At 48.8% G+C, this 18,591-nt stretch overlaps 1 protein-coding gene across 24 annotated transcripts in view; it reads right to left on the reverse strand.

Moving 5' to 3' along the window:
* Positions 1-18,591, reverse strand: part of LOC123507147 (homeobox protein Meis1-like) — a 518,053-nt gene that overhangs the window by 472,548 nt on the left and 26,914 nt on the right. For 23 of the 24 annotated variants that reach the window (XM_045259787.1, XM_045259783.1, XM_045259786.1 and 20 more), the window contains exons 1-3: positions 17,462-17,932; positions 16,988-17,250; positions 3,476-3,617 (exon numbers count right to left, since the gene is read on the reverse strand). In XM_045259787.1, coding sequence (XP_045115722.1) covers positions 3,476-3,617; positions 16,988-17,250; positions 17,462-17,479 — 423 coding nt within the window. In that variant the 5' untranslated portion in view covers positions 17,480-17,932. Of the gene's footprint in view, positions 1-3,475; positions 3,618-16,987; positions 17,251-17,461; positions 17,933-18,591 lie in introns of those variants that run through there. The other variant, XM_045259776.1, reaches the window with a different exon arrangement.

The following is an 18,591-nucleotide window of genomic DNA, read 5'->3' on the forward strand; positions in this document are numbered from 1 at the left end:
CACCGATTCGCTATTCACGCCGGCATTGCAGACACTAAATTCTGCTTAGGGAGAGGATAAAAAGGACAGAAAAAGAGTAGAAAAATATAAATAAATAAAACAGTTAGCGTCGTGTTTGTCAAGTGGCCCGCATTTTCCGCCATGATGATGACGTCACACACCTGATGGAGGGAGGAGGAGGAGCAGGAGGTGGAGGTGGTGGTGGAGAGAGAGAGAGAGAGAGAGAGAGGGAGGGGGAGGGCGGTGACACTGCATGTGACGATAATTTACGACGGACCTCTAATTTTGTCCGCATATTTACCACCGCTTATATTTGGGTTGGAATAAATACCTTCCGACATAAAGACATAAGCCAAGCCCCGCGAACCCTCAATCTTCCAATAAAGTGAGTGATGAAAAATACTGCCAAACTTATTATGCGAGGCTCCGTGGACGCCGCGCCCCGGGAACACTGCGAGGGTGACACACACACACACACACAGGGACGCGGGAAGGCTTTACTTCACTTCATGCTCTCATTTCTGCCTTTCCTCTTTCAGTTTTAGCATTGGACGGCAATTTTTCCATGGGTTTATTGTCTCCCCGGCCTTGAGATGAGGCTGGCCGGGCGTCATGAGCCGTATCGTACTTGAGTCGCTTGCTGAATGAGGAGGTTTGGTTAGTTTGGTTAGTGTAGCAGCGCCGGTCTGCTCTGTCCTCCCTCCCGCTGCCCCCACGCCGCCAGACCCAAGGCAGATGAGGCCCACCGTCGCCCCGGAGCCTGTCTGTGACGCCTCGGGTGGTCGCAGGTAACCTCTCCTTCTTCCCTCCTCCCTCCCTCACCTCCATCACTACCTCCCTCCTTCACTGCTTCACCACCTCTACCTCTCCTCCCTCTCCCTCGCGCTCCCTCCGCCGCCGCCCGCCTTACCCTTCCTTCTCCCGACACACACACACACACACACATGCCTTCCCTCCCTTCCTTCCTCAGTCCCGCCATTCTGAAGGAAACACCGCCTCGCTAACATTAATTCGATGGCGGAGCTGACTGTTTGCAAGCGTCAGGGGACTGTTGCGTGAGCCAGGGTTCCTGCGTGGTGTTTGTGCGTGCAAGTGTGCAATGAGTGTGGTGTGCGTGGTGGTGCGACGTTACCACCACCACCACCACCACCAGGGCACTGCAGCGGTGATGGCGGCGGAGGGCGCCGGGTATAGCAGAGGGTGATTAGCTGCACACGTGACCCCAAGAAGAATTAGCTACCGGCGTATCCCGTGAATCATCAATAAAAAAGAGGGGAAAGGGAATGAATTACACATAGAGGGTAAATATATTGACCTAATGAATATCTGATTACCAAATGAGAACCACTTGCCTCCTGATCCCCGCCCCCGCTGGCCTCCTTTCCCCCGCGCCCCGCGCACTGTGGCACCACGACCACAACCTTTAGCGTCACCCGCAGCAGCTGCCGGAGACCCAAACCCACAACGACGCCTGTCGACCTTATCAAGATCCCTTAGCAATGGCCACACCCATAATGACGACCACAGCCAGCTACACAACCACCCAGTCACACTGACAGTCAATCCCCGAGCAACACAGCCAGCACCAACCACACTCCAGCAACACAGCCATCAGCCAGCCACGCCAACCACACTCCAGCAACACAGCCATCAGCCAGCCACACCAACCACACTCCAGCAACACAGCCACACCAACCACACTCCAGCAACACAGCCAGCTGTCAGCCACACCAACCACCCCGACAAAAAACACAGCCACTCTCACCGACAGACATCCACTCTCCTCTCCCAACTAAACGACCTATGGGAGTCACGTCTTAGGATTCCCTCCCAGCTGACCTCACCCTTCCTGGCGGCGACCCGCCTTGACCCCAGGCCCCACCCACGCTGACCTGACCTATCACCTGACCCGACACGACCCGCTTAACTCATTAACTTGGTCGCTTTTCCCGCAAAGTTCGCCTCGCCTCCAGCACGCAGCGTCACGGAGGCAGCAGCAGCGACGGGGAAAGGCTGGCCAGGGCGCGAACGAAAGGGAGTGAGACTATTCGTGCCTCAAATTGGATTAATCCCCGGCTTGGTGTATCGGTTGTCACCCAGCGGGGAGGAGCGGAGGGTGAGGGAGAGGCACACACACACACACACACACACACACACACACACACACACACACACACACATACACACACACCTTATAGTGAGGTCGGTCGCCAGCACTCAAGTTCTCATCGCCGTTACCTCCGGCCGGAAACGACACTCACAGCCACCGCCTCCTTCCTCTCCTCCCTCCCCGACGCCGCGAGGGAGGAGGAAGGAGAGAGGGAGGAAGGGAGCAACAACAGAGGCATAATCTAGGGAGAGTAATAGCACCCCCACTGCCCGCCACGCTCCGTCGCCGTCGACACAAAAATAACTATTCACCTACCGTACACCGACACACACACACACACACACACACATACATCCAGGAAAATAAATAGAGCCTCCCGTCGCTGCAGTCACACACCAGTAACAGAGCAAAACAGCCAGATTCTCTCCTTCTCCTTCAGTGGAAATGTTATACGAGGAATCATCGCGTTTAAGGTTTCCCGCAGCCAGACCGAGAACACCGCCAGCCACTTGAACCACTTGAACACTCACGACGTGGCCTCACCGACTCACAAACCCACAGGACGCAAGCCGCTCTAATTAAACTGATACCAGAATGCACAAAACACACCGCAAAGACTTCCTTACTTCGGGTGTTTTGTAACCCTTCATTATCCCGCAACACCGATCTCTCTAGGAGTCTGGTGTAGGCGGAGCACCAAAGTCTTGCCCGCCACTCCCCCTCCCTCCCTCTCCCCCATACACATGCCAGCAAATCGTTCGCTTAAGAGTAAAACTAATCCGGTTATCGGGGTACTTATCAGTCCGGTATTATCCATTGGGCAGACCGGCCGTTGTTGTTGTTGTTGTTGATGATGATCTTGTTATTGTGATGCTGTTCTTGAACCGTGGTGGTGGTGCTGTCCTGCGGTGGCGGCGGTGGCTGCGGCTTCTGAAGGAGGCGGGGAGATGGAGGTCCCTTTCCTTGGATGGAAGTGTTCATGCCGCCGCCTGCCGCCGCCGCCGCCGCTACTCACTCGCCGCCACTATTATCACTGACAATCTCCATCACACTCTCCAGGATTCCATATCTCATTTTTATTTCCTTCACTGAACACCACACGGGCCTCACGCAGCCTTCTCTTTTCCGCGGCTGCCCATCATTCATTTGCCACTCCACTTGACATCATTGGTGGATAGACTATTTCCTCCTTTCCGATCATCCACACGTTCGCTCCTTTTTTTCCATCAGGAGGCGAACCAGACACTCTTATTCCGCCGCAAAACCTGCAACGCAAGCGAGGTGAAGGGCCACGCCTCGGGGAACCTCACTCACGCCCCCGCCGCCGCCCTTGGACACGGCGCGACGCGGGGGACACTGACGCACCTGTTTGGAAAAGACGGCGATGTCCTCGTTGAAGGATTCGGAGGAGCAGACGTCCCCGCCAGCCACACCGGGCTCCCGCGGCGTGCATGTGGCGAGCTCACACTTCTCGAAGATCAGCGCCAGCAGGGGAAACAGCGGGTGCCTGCCGGAGGAACACAGCATGAGGACAACAGCACACTCAGGGGGTAAGTAACACTAATGTAACACAGCAACACCATATAACACAGCAAGCAGAATATTGCACATGTGGTCAGGAACCAACACACATGAAGGGAGAAGGAGAGGAACAGAAATCACAGATGGTTGTTAGCCGCGCGGAATGTAGGAATAGTGAAACACGAGCACGGGTTAGGTAAGTGTCGCGCGGCGTGGAGGTGGACGTCAATTTAGAGGCAGAGCGGAATAGAGGGAATGAATGGCGATGCTAAGGAGACCCAGGGATGCCCGTGCCGCGCCCTCTCATGTCCTACAATGTATCATTTACTCCTTAACAGCCGTCACACCAACCAAGCGGAAGGACACAGCCAGGGACCCGCCGGCCACAGCACCGCCGCCCTCAGAACACCGCCATCACAGCAGATTTCCCTGGTGCAGCTTCATCCTCCTCCTTTTCCTCCTCTCCCCACCTCCCCCGTATCACTTCGTCGAGGTAATCCAATCTCTTAATCGGCAGTCAAGGGTTTCCAAGGTTTCACGCCCATCTAAGGTCTCTTTAACATCAATCTCTGCTGCTTCCCTCCACTCTCCTTGCTTCCCTTCCTCTTCCTCCTCCTGCATGGCCCGCGCCCAGCCATCTTCCCTCGCAAAAGGTAAAGGAGAGGAGAATACTCACATTTTAGCCCCAAAATCACCGATAATCGCCTTTAGCTTCCAAATTTATTCCTAATTCTTCGCCTGCTTGGGGTAGTTTGCAGGCATCATCATCACATGCACCTTCCGCGACCTTACCTGCATCGCCTCACTTTCACCTGTCCAACCCTCCCCCCTGGAACCGAAACGCGCCCTTGCTTCTCCCCCCGTTCGGCTTTAATCTCCCATTCCTCCTCATTCCCCAGCCTGTCTAATGACCCCGCACCTCCTCGGCTGGTAGGGAGGGAGCAGGACGGAGAGCAGGACGGGGACACGGCGTCTTCTTCCCCGGCGATGATCATAATTGCGGCTGCTGCCTCTTAATAACACCCGAGCCTCGAGGTGAGTCACGTCAGCTCCACACACACGCCAGGCGAACCCACGAGGAAGGAGTGGAGAGGACGAGGAAGAGGAGCGAGGAAGAGAAGGAGCAGGAGTAAAGAGGGGGAGGAGTGGAGAGCGAGGTGAACACTTTAAACAGAAGATAAACTTAGGAGAAGAAACGGGACAGCAAAACGCGTACCTGATAAAGATGAATGGTGAATATGAAGCTTAAAATCAAGAATGGAAGGAAAGAAGAGAGAAAAAAAGAAATAGACGTCACACCAACACAAAGTAACTCACTCACGCTTTCACCTCAAAATGAACACACACACACACACACACACACACACAGAAAAAGATGAAAACAACTAACACCTAATCAAAAATTGAAAACAAAATGAACAAGCAAAACAAACGAAATAGCAAAATAAAAAAAAATAAAAAAAACACCAACACGAAACACCATAAAAAATTAACACAAGGAAAAGAAAAAAAAAGGACAAAAAAATGCTAACGAAGAGAAGGAAGAAAAGTTGAACACATCCCCGGACCTTCCTCACCCGCGTACCTCAAGCCTAACCTAACGTCAGGGGTTGGTCGGGTCTCGGTCCTTGGTCGGAGGAGACGCGGGCGAACTCACGACCTGTCATGACGGAGCGACGTGGAGGCAAAAACCCGCCGGTGACACGCCAAGGACTCGGGCGAGGATACCGTAGGAGGCGGGGAAGGAGAGAAGGAAGGAGAGGGAATAGGAGACGTAAAGGAAGAGCAGCATGAAATAAAAAGGATGAGCAGATGAGGAGGTGGGAATGAGAGATGATGAAGTAGAGGAAGAAAAGGAAGGAGAGAAGAAAGGGAAAGAATGAGAAATAATAAGGACTAACATGATAAAGGCCAAAGAGGAAAGGAAAGAAAATGGCTGATGAAAGGAAACACAAGTGAAAGAGAGAAGGGAAAGAGGATGACAGAAAATAAGAGCAACGAAAAAATAGAAAACAAGGAGAGAAAGAAACAGAACACAAAGAATAAGGAAACGAAGAGGAAAACAACACAACTGAAGACTACACAGAAGAACAACGATTGGAGAAAAAGAAGAACAAGAGAGAGAAAGAGAAAAAAAAAAGAGAGACAGGGAGGGAGGGAGAGACAGGAGGAGAGGAAGTAGGAACAAGAGAAGTAAGTGAGGAGAGTAAAGTCATTCGGGAAGAGCGAAGGGCAAACACAGTCTTGTGGCTCAGATTGGTGACGTCACAACACCAGCGTCCGTCACACCTATTATGAGAGTCAACAGATCGAGAGTGAGTCGAGCTGAGAGAACTTACATACAGAGCACAGACCGCGTCTCTCTCTCTCTCTCTCTCTCTCTCTCTCTCTCTCTGAAGCTAATGGACGGCAGGACGGACACGAGAGAGGCGATCAGGGCCAAGGAAGGAACAATAAACTGAGCCACACCTCTCAAAACACCTCGCTCTGATCCTCTATTGCTTCACACCCTCATCTCTCCTCACCATAACTCACCGCACAGTCACTAACCACTCCCGGGAACACCAAACAACACTTAACAACCATACAACAACTATAAACACATGCACATAATACACCAAAGCACCGTTCGGCGCCTCCTACAGCCACGTATCATCGCTGGGCTACTCCGCACTCGCCAAAACCTAACCTGACCTAACCTGCCTAGCATCGCCGCGTCCACATGACAACTGTAAACAAGGAGGACGAATGAGGCGCTTTTTCAACTTGCTTTCTCACTGCAGCTTCAGGTGGCGGTGGTGCCGAGATGGAGCAAAGCTGAGGGATGATAGATGAGAACGGGGGAGGGATGGAGGGACACGGGCAGAGGGAAAGAAGGAAAGGGAGGGAAGGAAAGGGAAGGGAGGGAGGGATAGAGGAGTGGCGGTAGATGAAGGGGGAGAAAGGTGTTGTTCAATGGCTTTTGTATTGTAGGGTGGGTTCAGAAAGAGAGAGAGAGAGAGAGAGAGAGAGAGAGAGAGAGAGAGAGAGAGAGAGAGAGAGAGAGAGAGAGAGAGAGAGAGAGAGAGAGAGAGAGAGAGAGAGAGAGAGAGAGAGAGTTAACGGTTTGAAATATTACAGAAGTGACCTAAAAACTAAAAAAAAAATACGTAGATTCCAGCAGTATAGGATAGAAAGAACCCAGTAATCGATACGAAGAACCAAAGGGCAAGACGCGGAAAAATAATGAAGGTCGGGAACGAAACACGAAACGCGGCGAGACTCAGACACGACACACACGAAACTAACAAACAAATAAAAAAAATAGAGAAAACAAAAATAAATACCAACAGCCGCATTAAACCAGAAAAATATGAAAAAAAAAATAGATACGTTAAGAAAATAAAACTAAATGAATTGCTCAGATGCATGAATGTAACTAAAACAGACAGGAAATAATAATAATGATGAAAAAAAAAATAGACAACTAAATGAATAAAGAGAAAAAAATTGACACTGATGTTGGAAATGAAAAGAGGAAAAATAATAATAAGAATAATCGTAAAAATATAAATGAATAAAAAATAATAGAGAAAATAAGAGAGAAGAGATTGAACAGAAAAATATAAAAATTGGAATAATACATGAATGAAAATGGAATAATGAGCAGAGAGAGAGAGAGAGGACACAGGAGCACAACAAAAACCACGCGGGAGGAACTGCTGCTCTGCGCCTCTGCTAAGTGCTCTGCTTTTTAAGTCATTAGCATCGTTTTTATATTGTTTTGCCGCGCTCAAGTGAGGTTACCCGTGTCCTCTCTCTCTCTCTCTCTCTCTCTCTCTCTCTCTCTCTGTCGTACTAATTCCTCCTCTTCCTCCTCCCTTCGTTGACTCAAAGTAATATTTCTCTTTTACCTCTTCATATAAATCTCTCTCTCTCTCTCTCTCTCTCTCTCTCTCTCTCTCTCTCTCTCTCTTCAATACCTTTCCTTTCCTCGTACAAACCAACATCCATTGCTCCACACACACACACACACACACACACACACACGTAGTAGCAGTAGTAGTACAAACACACATCACATTTCATTACAAACTTCAACTTGTACCATCACTCTCTCACTCTCTCCCTCAGATCACCAGACTCTTGCCATCCCGGATCAGACCATCTTTAAGAACCCTCTCTCTCTCCCTCGCGCCTGTCCCTCCTTGCTGGGGTTCTCTCCGTCTGCTGGTGAAGGTCAGAGCGACAGAGAGACGTGAGGAGCCCCCTGACACGTATGGCTGGGTGTCAAGTAAAGAGACTCATGCATTAAGAGGTTCTCAGACTCGCCAAATGAAAGATACAGAAAAAACGAACGAGAGAAAGACAGACACAGGGGGAAAAATAAATTGTATAGATTTTTATTGAAGTGGTTTTCATTTTTGTTTTCTTTGTTTTAAGTTGGAGTTCCTTTACGGTATGGTTTAACCCCTTCAGTATTAGGACAGGTTTTCATATTTTATTTTGCATACTATTTAGTTTAGTGATTTTTAGCAGCTTCAGAAACTTATGTGGGGGATTAAAATAGTAAAGATTCCGGCCATTAATCTTTTGACCTCCATAGACCCTTCCTAATGTAAATAAAATAATCTAATCATACCAAAAAAACTCAAGATGAAAAAAAAATGTGTCTCAGTAGTGAAAGGGTTAAGGAATGGATGGCGATATTTGCCGGCTAAGTAAGTGAAGTATTTGATAACGAAAGGTGGAATTAATTACGTGAATGTTTATGAAGTAGTTTTTAGTAGTTTTATTATATTTCTTTACGTCAAGATGATTTTTTTTCAAGGTAAAGGTCGGATATAAGTGTGAAATTATTATGAAAACTGTATCTTTCCATATGTTACTTTATATTATTTACATAATTGTGTTTTCTTTGCGGTATTCGTGGTTTCACTTTGCTGTATTTTCCTGAACCAAATTAATTTCTACTTATTAATCTTTGGTTGCACAAGAAATAGTAACAAGAGTAGTGATTGAAGTGACGGTCATACATGTAATCTTTTAACGAGCCTTCTACTTTATTACTTTCATCTTTACCTGTTTTCCTGATTAGCCTCACCGTTACCAGTCACGCATTTGCTGCACCACCGCTAACTTCTCTCCCTCCCTGTCAGCGATACACTAATAACCACGTAAGCACATTTCTCCAATACTTCTTTCCTCAACGACTTTATAATAATCTTCTTCCCTTCCCACCTTTATCAAACTCTGCCTCTCATTCTTTATTATTACACCTTCCTGCATTTCATTGTACCAGTTATTCCCTGAGTCTCTATTACCCTTTTCCTTCTATTTTCTCTTTTCTCCCTCGTTCTTTCCTGGTCACTATCCTCTTCTTAAACAAATATTACATCTTTTTTTATTTTCCTATCGCATTTTCTCTCGCTCTCTCAATTTTATTAAGCAAGAATTCTTCAATAACTTACGGTCTCTGTGTGCGAGAAGGGAAGGGAAAGAGAGGGACAAGATAGATGGGAGGGAAGGGAGGGAAGATAGGAGGGAAAGGAGGAAAGGGAGATAGGAGGGAGAGAGGGAGGGAAAGGGGAGATAGAATGGGGAGGGTAGATAGCAAGGGTGATTGAAAATTTTAGGGAAGGCAGGTAGGAGAGAGAGAGAGAGAGAGAGAGAGAGAGAGAGAGAGAGAGAGAGAGAGAGAGAGAGAGAGAGAGAGAGAGAGAGAGAGAGAGAGAGAGAGAGAGAGAGAGACTTTACTTGATATATGGAACAAAATTGTTTTATAAGAAAGATAAATGAGAACACAATAATACATATGAGCAAAGTCGACTTGAAATGATAAACTGACAGAAAGAAATGAAATCAGAAAACGATGAACACGCACGAGAAAGTAAATGGAAGAACCAAATTTTCGTTTCAATCTAGACACGAGGACACACCATACAACCAACCACCACCACCACCACCACCACCACCACCACCACCACAACAACAACAATAATAGGAAATACACCAGAAAATAAATGAATAAATAATCTATACAGGAAAAACAAACATTAATGTCAAATCATTGAGTAAATTTACAACTATTTATTACAACATTCCACGTTCGCTAGTGACTCCCACAACTCTAACACTATTCTATCACTAACACAAAGCCCATTTCAAAATAACCCTTTACCTTGAAATCTAATACCGCTAAGGACAAATAAAACCGCTAAACTGATAAAACTTGCTTATCTCCATGAAACCATCGCTAGTTTCATGATATTAACTAGCAGGCATTTTGATCTAATCTCATATCTGCTAGAAAGATAAAAATGAGGTTTTAAATACCGACAAAACCTGCTTATTTATTAGGAATCATCTCTGCCTCCATGACATTACCTAGCAGCTATTGTAATTTAACCTTATGTGTGCTAGATATATAAAAATGAGGTTGACTATACACACAACAGTAACTCAAACACCTTACTAGCAAGAGGAAATCGTCCACCAGCTGCCAGTAATCACAGACTCATCTAACAACTAGCCACGGGTGACATCCAAGCAGTAATACACTCACGCTGACTGTCATGGCACCACAGCAGCGTTCACCACGCAATAACACATCACAGCAAAGTAATAATCTCTCCCCGCCAATCACAGCTACCAATTAATAACATTTATCTATCCCTTCCTCACAACACTGCCTGCAATAACACGACTCAAAAGACAGAACAGGAAACAAAGCCACTTAAAGAACAGGGACGCAAAGAAGTAATGTGGGTAAAGAACAGATAACTCAGGGAATATTAAAAATACACAGAAATAAAATGAACATAAAGAATAGAGAATAAAGAAAGAAAAAGACACACAAGGGACAAGAATTCCAGGAGCACGTATAAAATATCAAACTGAAGGCAAGAAATCAATAACAAAACCAAGAAATAAATACGGAACATAGAACCATGAGACACATGAACAATAGATAAATGAAACATAAAGGGAACACAAAAAAAAAACACACACAAGAGAGAAATAACAACAACCCAGAAACATCTTTAGAACAGAAGTCACACACACACACACACACACACACACAGTCAGAAATCTTATAAATCATAAATCAACATCAGGAAAAAAAGAAAAAAAAGAAGAAAAAGAAGGAAGGTCGCTTCCTCATAATTCAAAAGTGCTTAGGAGTAGCAGCGCCTGGGAATCACAGACGCGTGGGAGAAGCGGCGGAAGGAGGCGCAGTGGGAGGTATAATCATCAGCGTCAAGGAAACACCTGACGAGGTCGGCGACGGAGGTGAACGAGACTGTAAGACGTAACACAGACAGAGCGGAACTTTATTAATGGCCAGGAATATTACACTGGTGCCTGCCAACTTTCCCTCTCCCTACCCCCAGCAGCAGGAACGCCGCCAGTAGCACCAGTAGGAGTAACAGTAGCGGCAGTTGTGCAGGAGTAATAGCAATAGCAAGCTTCATAAAAACAAAACACATCTTTAAGCTTCCTCACACTTGCTGGTCGTAAAGCCTCGAACTTAAACAAACCAGGATGGGATTGACTCCGTTACACATCCTGAAGGGGTTAATGTGCCTCACTCTATATTCCTGTCCCTCCTTTCTTAAATTCACCACTCGGGAATGTGCATCAATCCTTATGCCTATTTCTTTTTTTATTTCCTTCCTTATTCCAAACATGAGAGTATAACAAGAAAGAGAGCATTGGTGCAATATCCTCATCAGTTCACCAGCACAGCATCGCCTCAGCCTCTCTTCACCTCCCCGCCCTTCTTCAGGAACCTGGTGACTTCAGAAGACTCCCGCAGACCTTCCTCCCTCCCTCCCGTAAAGCAATAAGATTTAAGGCAACTATCACCACAACGTAAATTACAGACGCCACACATATACGCATAAACACACACACTCACACACACACACACACCACCACCTAAAATATTTACACAGAGGTCCCGCAGCGCTAATCCAAGAGCCTCCCGGAATCTATGGTTTTAACACGCCGGGGATTGCACTTGAGCATTCATTTATCACGGTCTATAAATAAGCTGGAATGACCCACCACCACCACCACCACCACCACCTCCTCCTCCGCCGCCGCCACCACCACCTCGGCGGCCACGACAACTCCACCGCCACCGCCACCGCCGCCGCCAGGCCCTCCAGCCCTCTTGACCCGCAGAATAATTAGCACAATACACAGTAGGAGGAGAGGTTTTGGCGACCTGTTACCCACGATGAGATACTTTCATGCACGCAGGATATATACGAACCGAGTACAAAAACAAAATATTTATGCCCGCACAAATTTTACGTCCACCCCCCTGCCCTTACTCCTCCTCCCACCACCACCACCACCCCTCCTTACTCTCTCACACTCTCCTCCCCCTTAAAGAGCAGCAGTGAGGGTCGCGGCAACACAGACATCACTACACTCCAAAACACTTCTACACCAGAGTATTTTACAGTCGCTCCCTGCGCCCTATACCTGAGCTGCTTCTCCCCCTACACGCCCCTACTCCAGCTGTTACCACTTCTCGCTCTGTCGTTCCCCGCACCACCTCGCACCCGCCGCCTCCTGTGACAATAATATATTTATGGACCACACTCCGTCGAGACAATCTTAATAGCACTGTTTCCCGGATGCATTTTGCCTCCACCGCTTTGTGACTAAAGTAGCAAGAAAACTGTGGCCTCCTTTCCCTCCTCAACTTCCACCTTCTCTTCTTCCTCCTCCACTCAAAATTCTGGTCCTAAAATAAGAAGACTTGGCTGGAATCGAACCCTCGTTTCCCAGTGATTTCAAGAATTAATGAAGGATAATTTTCCCCTCACGAAACTATGTATAATAAAAGTTTTCTTGTAAAACGGCGATGACTTTGACATGGCCCAGTGTGTGTGTGTGTGTGTGTGTGTGTGTGTGTGTGTGTGTGTGTGTGTGTGTGTGTGTGCGCGTGTGTGTGTGTGTGTACCAGCATCGTCGGGCGGAAATAATACTACATCTTTGAACGGCGAAATCGGGCGGCCATAACGACATATTCCGTTCAACCGCCCACACCAACACACCCAACCCGCCACAACACGCCCACGCCCCACACGCTCCAAGAATTTAGACAGAAATATCTGAGCCAATATTTTGTGCGGTGGAGGCGGCGGTGACGGCGGGAGTTGGAATTGGCGGCGGCGGCGGCGGCCAGGTAGAGAGGGGCGGCGGGAAGCGCGGGTGGTCGTGAGCGAGTGCTGGCGGCGCCGAGCCCGCCATTGTCCACACCACCGCAAAAGACCAACTTCGCCGCCGACAAAGAGGACAAACATGCAGGCGCAGGATGGCGTGGTGACTCCTGCGCCCTACAACACGCCACTTAACACACACACACACACACACACACACACACACACACACACACACACACACAAAGCTTTCCCGCTAAACAGTGAGCACAAAAAACATGTTATTAGAGAACTCGTAAACATATTTTTAGTGGTTATGAAATATTACCGACACTTCAAGATTGTCAATATGAATTTTGTTCAAATCGCTCGGCATTCCCGGAACAAACGAATAAATAACACAATATCTTCACTATAAATAACAGAGAGTAAAATACGCCGAGTGGAGTTAGTAAAACGTATGAAGAGCCATAAACACACACTGGTACCGCGAGAATCACACCGCAACACTAACTATTTATCATTAAAAATATTGTAAAAAATCGGCTAGCATTATGTGGAGACTCGTGTGTGGCTTTTGAACACAGCAAAACGCCGTCATTACCTCGGCGAGAAGCAACGAATTAACACTCGCAAACTTACACCTACAGCCAAAACATGAAGCAACACCAACAAACACAAACACAAATATAAAGCCAAATTTACAAATAAAAGAGAGAGAGAGAGAGAGAGAGAGAGAGAGAGAGAGAGAGAGAGAGAGAGAGAGAGAGAGAGAGAGAAACACAATTTAGTTATTCACGACAGTTTCGAACGCCACGAAGAGATCCTCCCTTTTAAGATAAGCAAATTGACAAATAAATATAAAGAAAACACATATAAATTACACGAACGGGTTTACAATGACAGTCATCACCGGACGCCGCCTCGCCAGTCAGCGCCGCTAATCCCCGGGTTACTGCAATCGCCAGTAATCTTATTATCTGCACTAGGACGCCCTACAAGGGACTGCGGCGGGACCTCCTCTAATCCCTCCAGCCTGATTTACTGGTCGCCGGTCAATCCTAATCCTCTGGTGCCGATTACAGGAGCCACGAATCAAAAAACCTACGGAATATCTACTCGACAAAAACAGTGACGATCTCCAGTTGATCCTCCGCAAGCCGGTAATACTCTGCGTTAACAGCGTGTGTGTGTGTGTGTGTGTGTGTGTGTGTGTGTGTGTGTGTGTGTGTGTGAGGCGAGGACCTGATAGCTTCGTCAGGTTGTGCTGTTGGTGGTGGTCATCCCGCCGCAAGATCACTAACTCAGGTCCTCCGAAAAGGTCTGAGGGCGGGAGGGTTTTCAGGGATAAGACACGATCCACCGCACGTATTCTAAACGATAAGGGAGATATGAGGGCCTTGCTACGATACCTCCTTCACGCTGCCAGATAACACGGCCACAAGACCTTACACTCGTACTGCTCCTTTCATCTCTCCTCACATCCTTCCCTCTTCCTCCCATCCGCGTTACCCGATACTCTCTTTTATTTTTCTCACAGCATTACCAGGAAGAATAACTTGTATTGCCAGTCACGCCGATGCACTACCGCTAGCCACACTAACCTCCACCGCCACTCACACACAACACACAGTTACGTCCACCAGAATGACAAGAAATATAATAACTTCACTAGCCGCGGATCAGTCACCGTTAAGAGATAAGCACAACGACACACAACGCGCGACTTCACAGCAACACGGAACACTGGGAAAGAGAGTAGGGGAGAAAAAAAATGTACAGCGGAAATGTCTGCATTTTACGAACTTGTACAGAGAGGTTCGAGCGCGGATATCACAGGAAAGTAACACAATCAGCTTGAGTCTTTCCCTCCCTCCCTCCCTTCCTTCCTTCCTTCCTTCCGCAATGAAATTCAACTGTTAACTGGAGCTTAGAGGGAGAGAGTGAGAGGAGTGTTACAGGAGTAGAGAGAGTTTTATGGGGGCTGTGAGACTGTACATTTTGGTGAGAGAGAGAGAGAGAGAGAGAGAGAGAGAGAGAGAGAGAGAGAGAGAGAGAGAGAGAGAGAGAGAGAGAGAGAGAATGTAAATGCTGAAGTTGCAAATTGTGAAAGTGTGATGTAGGATTAAACACACACACACAGCTACTTATCACAGATTTCAACTATGACTTGCAACACACACACACACACACACACACACACACACACACACACACACACATACACACATATATACGCGTAAATACATATAAATACATATTTCACCTGTAGATAATCACGTATTGCCGCGCTTAAGAGGATTACTCAAACTAGCTGGTAATTGTGACATGCTCAGTAAGTCAATGAATAAGACTCAGTCATATTTCAGTTCCGTGCATTCCTTGGCGCTTCTCCTCCTTCGTCTTCGTCCTTTCTTTCCCCCGTAATTAAGCCGTTCCCAGAAGAGAGGTTCAAGAATCTTTAGAATCTATTGTTGGGTGCATTCACTTTCTTCGCTCCTCGTTCTTCTTTTGTTTATTCCCTCGCTTTATCACTCCCCGGCGTTCACTGGGATTTATTTATTCAAGAAGCCCTTTCGCTTAATCCGCAAATTTACACCCTGACTGTGACTCCCATCACCATCACTCCAATAGAACAATGGAAATAAAAACCTTGTGATATTCTTAATGACAGTTATTCTAAGGCTGATTATTATAATAAGTCTCCGGCATCGCGACAAGTGATGGTTACGGTAGATATAAACACACTAACTGCCGGGTGCTGGTGGCGCGGCTGAGGAACACCACCACTCTCACTATTATTGTCATTTGCTCAGAAAAACACTTCACCCACAAGGATGTGCTCTCCCTCCATCACACGCTTCCTGGCATCACACACACACACACACTCCATCACAATTAATAAGAATTCCTACTAAGTGCTGTGCTCCCCTAAAATATTTTACTTGCACATTTTAAAATTCATGGTCATCACTACACCGCACCGCCTCCAACCATAACATCGCCACCACCATCACCACCACCACCACATCTTTTGTCCTCAAAAAACACAGCGAGGCATAAATATTTTAAAACCACCATGAGGCAGCGGAGTTCAGCGCCGCCACCACAAGTCAATGCAAACGTGCATATAAACAGAGAAATAAACCCATATTATTTTTTATTTCACTCAGGTTTACAGAACACACTTATGGTCATGAAGGCTCTAATAAAACTCAAGATTCCCTCGCAATTATATAAAGTTGGTGTGGCGCAGCATCTCATTTATTAATGTACCCCTACGAAAAGTTTCCCTCCCTCTAACACTGCAATCCAGTATTTGCCGAGAGTCGCTCCGTGTTCACCACTCCGCACATTTCATAAACTTCCACAAAATACAAAGTTGTTAAGTGACTGTGGCTGTGGTAGTGGCTCCCCTCCTCCCTCTTCCTTCCTCTTTCTCCTCACTCCCTCGAGGCCTTCACGTGCTGGAGAGGTCGCCGTGTAAGGGTCTCCTCTCAAGCCGCCACGAGTGACACTAGATATTAATGTAAATATTTTGTGTGGCGGTCGAGCGTTGGGAGGCAGACTGGGACTGGCCGGCGGGGCTCGCTCGGCATCTAGGGCCAGGCGAGACTTGTGTTAAAAAAGACAGACACTCTTATAAATGACGTTGATTTTCACTGATTCCTTATTATTGTTATCATTATCCGAGTTTAGTTTATGGTGTGGCGCTGCGAACAAGACGGGAAAAATAGTGACACGTTCCATAAATTCATAAATTCCTTCTTTGGCTGCCTCGGCCCGGGGTAGTGGCGGGCCGGGCGCGGCTCATGGGTAGGGGAGGTATTTGTTTTATTGTCACAGGTTTTGTTGTAACATCTCCGTGCGTGAAGACTCAGCGTCTGACTTCCTCATTGCGGAAAGATAGTTCCTTCGGGCGTGCGGGCGTGGGACAGCACCTATGAGGGCGCCAGCGGGTTGGCGGGCGGCGGAGCAGGTGACGGGCAGCGGAGAGCAGCGCCGCCAGCCGCCACACGGGTTACCTGCTCACCGCCGCCCACAAACCAGCTTGCCTCACCCACAAGTGCTCCCCGCCGCCCAGCACACGGCCTGGGCGTGGAAGGCGGCCGAGAGTGAGAGGCGGGTGAATAATGAAGGAGAGCGGGAGAAAGTGAGGCAACAAACAGGTTTGACCACAGCTGGCCGGGCTACTTACCCGTATATGAGGTCTTTGTCGCGTTTGTGCACGTCGGGAATAGAGCCCATCACGTGGTTCGCCGCCACATGGTTAGGGGCTTGTGTATGGGCGTACATGGCTGCATTGTGGGCGGCCCCGCCCACGTGGTTCATGTGGTTTATGAGAGACGGCTGCAGGGCCGCCGCCGTCGCCGCGCTGCGGTGAGGGTCGCTGTACATGTTGGCTACGGTCTCCATGTTCGTGCCGCCGCCGCCGCCGTAGTGCCCCAGCGCGTCGTCGTACTGCGGGAGAACCTCGTTACACACCTGACTACAACACTCCACACACACGCATTTTCCTCATGATCACTTTTTATCACAATGAAACACTGGGTGACTGCGGGCGGAGAGGCCGCCTGGCTGACCGACTGGACGCTCCTACACACACTGGCCGCCGCCGCCCACAAACCGACTAGTGGCCTCAGCAGGAGGAGGGCGGCGGGGCACAACTTACCCTGGCAGGCTGAGCCATGTCACCCAAGAGTACTGTGCTTGCTTCACTCGGTACACCACCACAATGTCGCGCCGCAAGAGTCACTACACGCCCACCCGCGCACCGCACTGCACCGTCTAGCACCGCGCCGTACCTGCACCGCGCGTCAACACGTCAATCGACATGAGGCGACTGAGAGCGGAGCGGCGTGCGTGTCCGCCTGTCACTGGACCCCAACTGCTGTCAATCACGCCGGCCGCCGCCACAAATGAATGAGCTGTCACGAGCACCGCCCCTGGGCACTGCGCACCGCCGGCCGGGGAGGAGCCACGCACGGCGCCTCAGCCTCACTCCGCCCACCAGCCAATCACGCTCCGCCCAAGACCCGCCCAATTCCCTGACACTCCTCCTTCTGCATTCCGGGCTTACATGTGAGTTGCTCTTGACAAACCCAAATATAGATCTGAAACTCTTTTTTGCGACCGAATTATTATGTATATTTTCGCTATATAAATTGTGCATTATAAACCATGAGCGGCGTGTGTCGGCAGGTGGCCCGGGACAGGCAAGGGCGGGACGCAGCCTCCACCACAAGCCGGGCGGTGCTGCAACGCTGAGCCCGGGTGCTGAGCGGCAAGCGAGCCAGGCTGAGCACAGTGGCCAGTGGGACGACTCCTGCGGCCGGGAGCGAGGTGACCACTGCCTCACTGCCTCCTGCTCCACTGACGTGTCACTCCAGCCACTGGCACTCACCCTTGAGTCCAGCACACAGGATAACCCCGCCCTGGCACAATACTGGAGCACGCCCACGCTGGTGACCTCACGCCACACCCACACTGAGGATGAGCGAGGACTGCCCCCTCACCCGCCGCTCCGCCACAACCGCCTCTGTCGTCACCGCCACCAACAACAAACACAAACCCCGCCCACCGTCACCGTCGTCGTCGCCGCCACCGCCACCGCCACAAACAGCAACATCCACCACAACACTTGCTCACGCCCCGTCTGCGAGCTTCCCACACCACGGCGATCATGCAGTCCCCGCCCACACTTTGTAATGCAGTTTTTCCCCATCAAGGTCCTCAAGACTGCCTGAAATAGGAGGACTCACAGACCTCACCCGTGTATCAAGGGACATCTCGACCTCGACC

This window comes from Portunus trituberculatus, chromosome 21 (assembly GCF_017591435.1).
Source record: "Portunus trituberculatus isolate SZX2019 chromosome 21, ASM1759143v1, whole genome shotgun sequence".
In the NCBI taxonomy this organism is placed as follows: Eukaryota; Metazoa; Arthropoda; class Malacostraca; order Decapoda; family Portunidae; genus Portunus; species Portunus trituberculatus.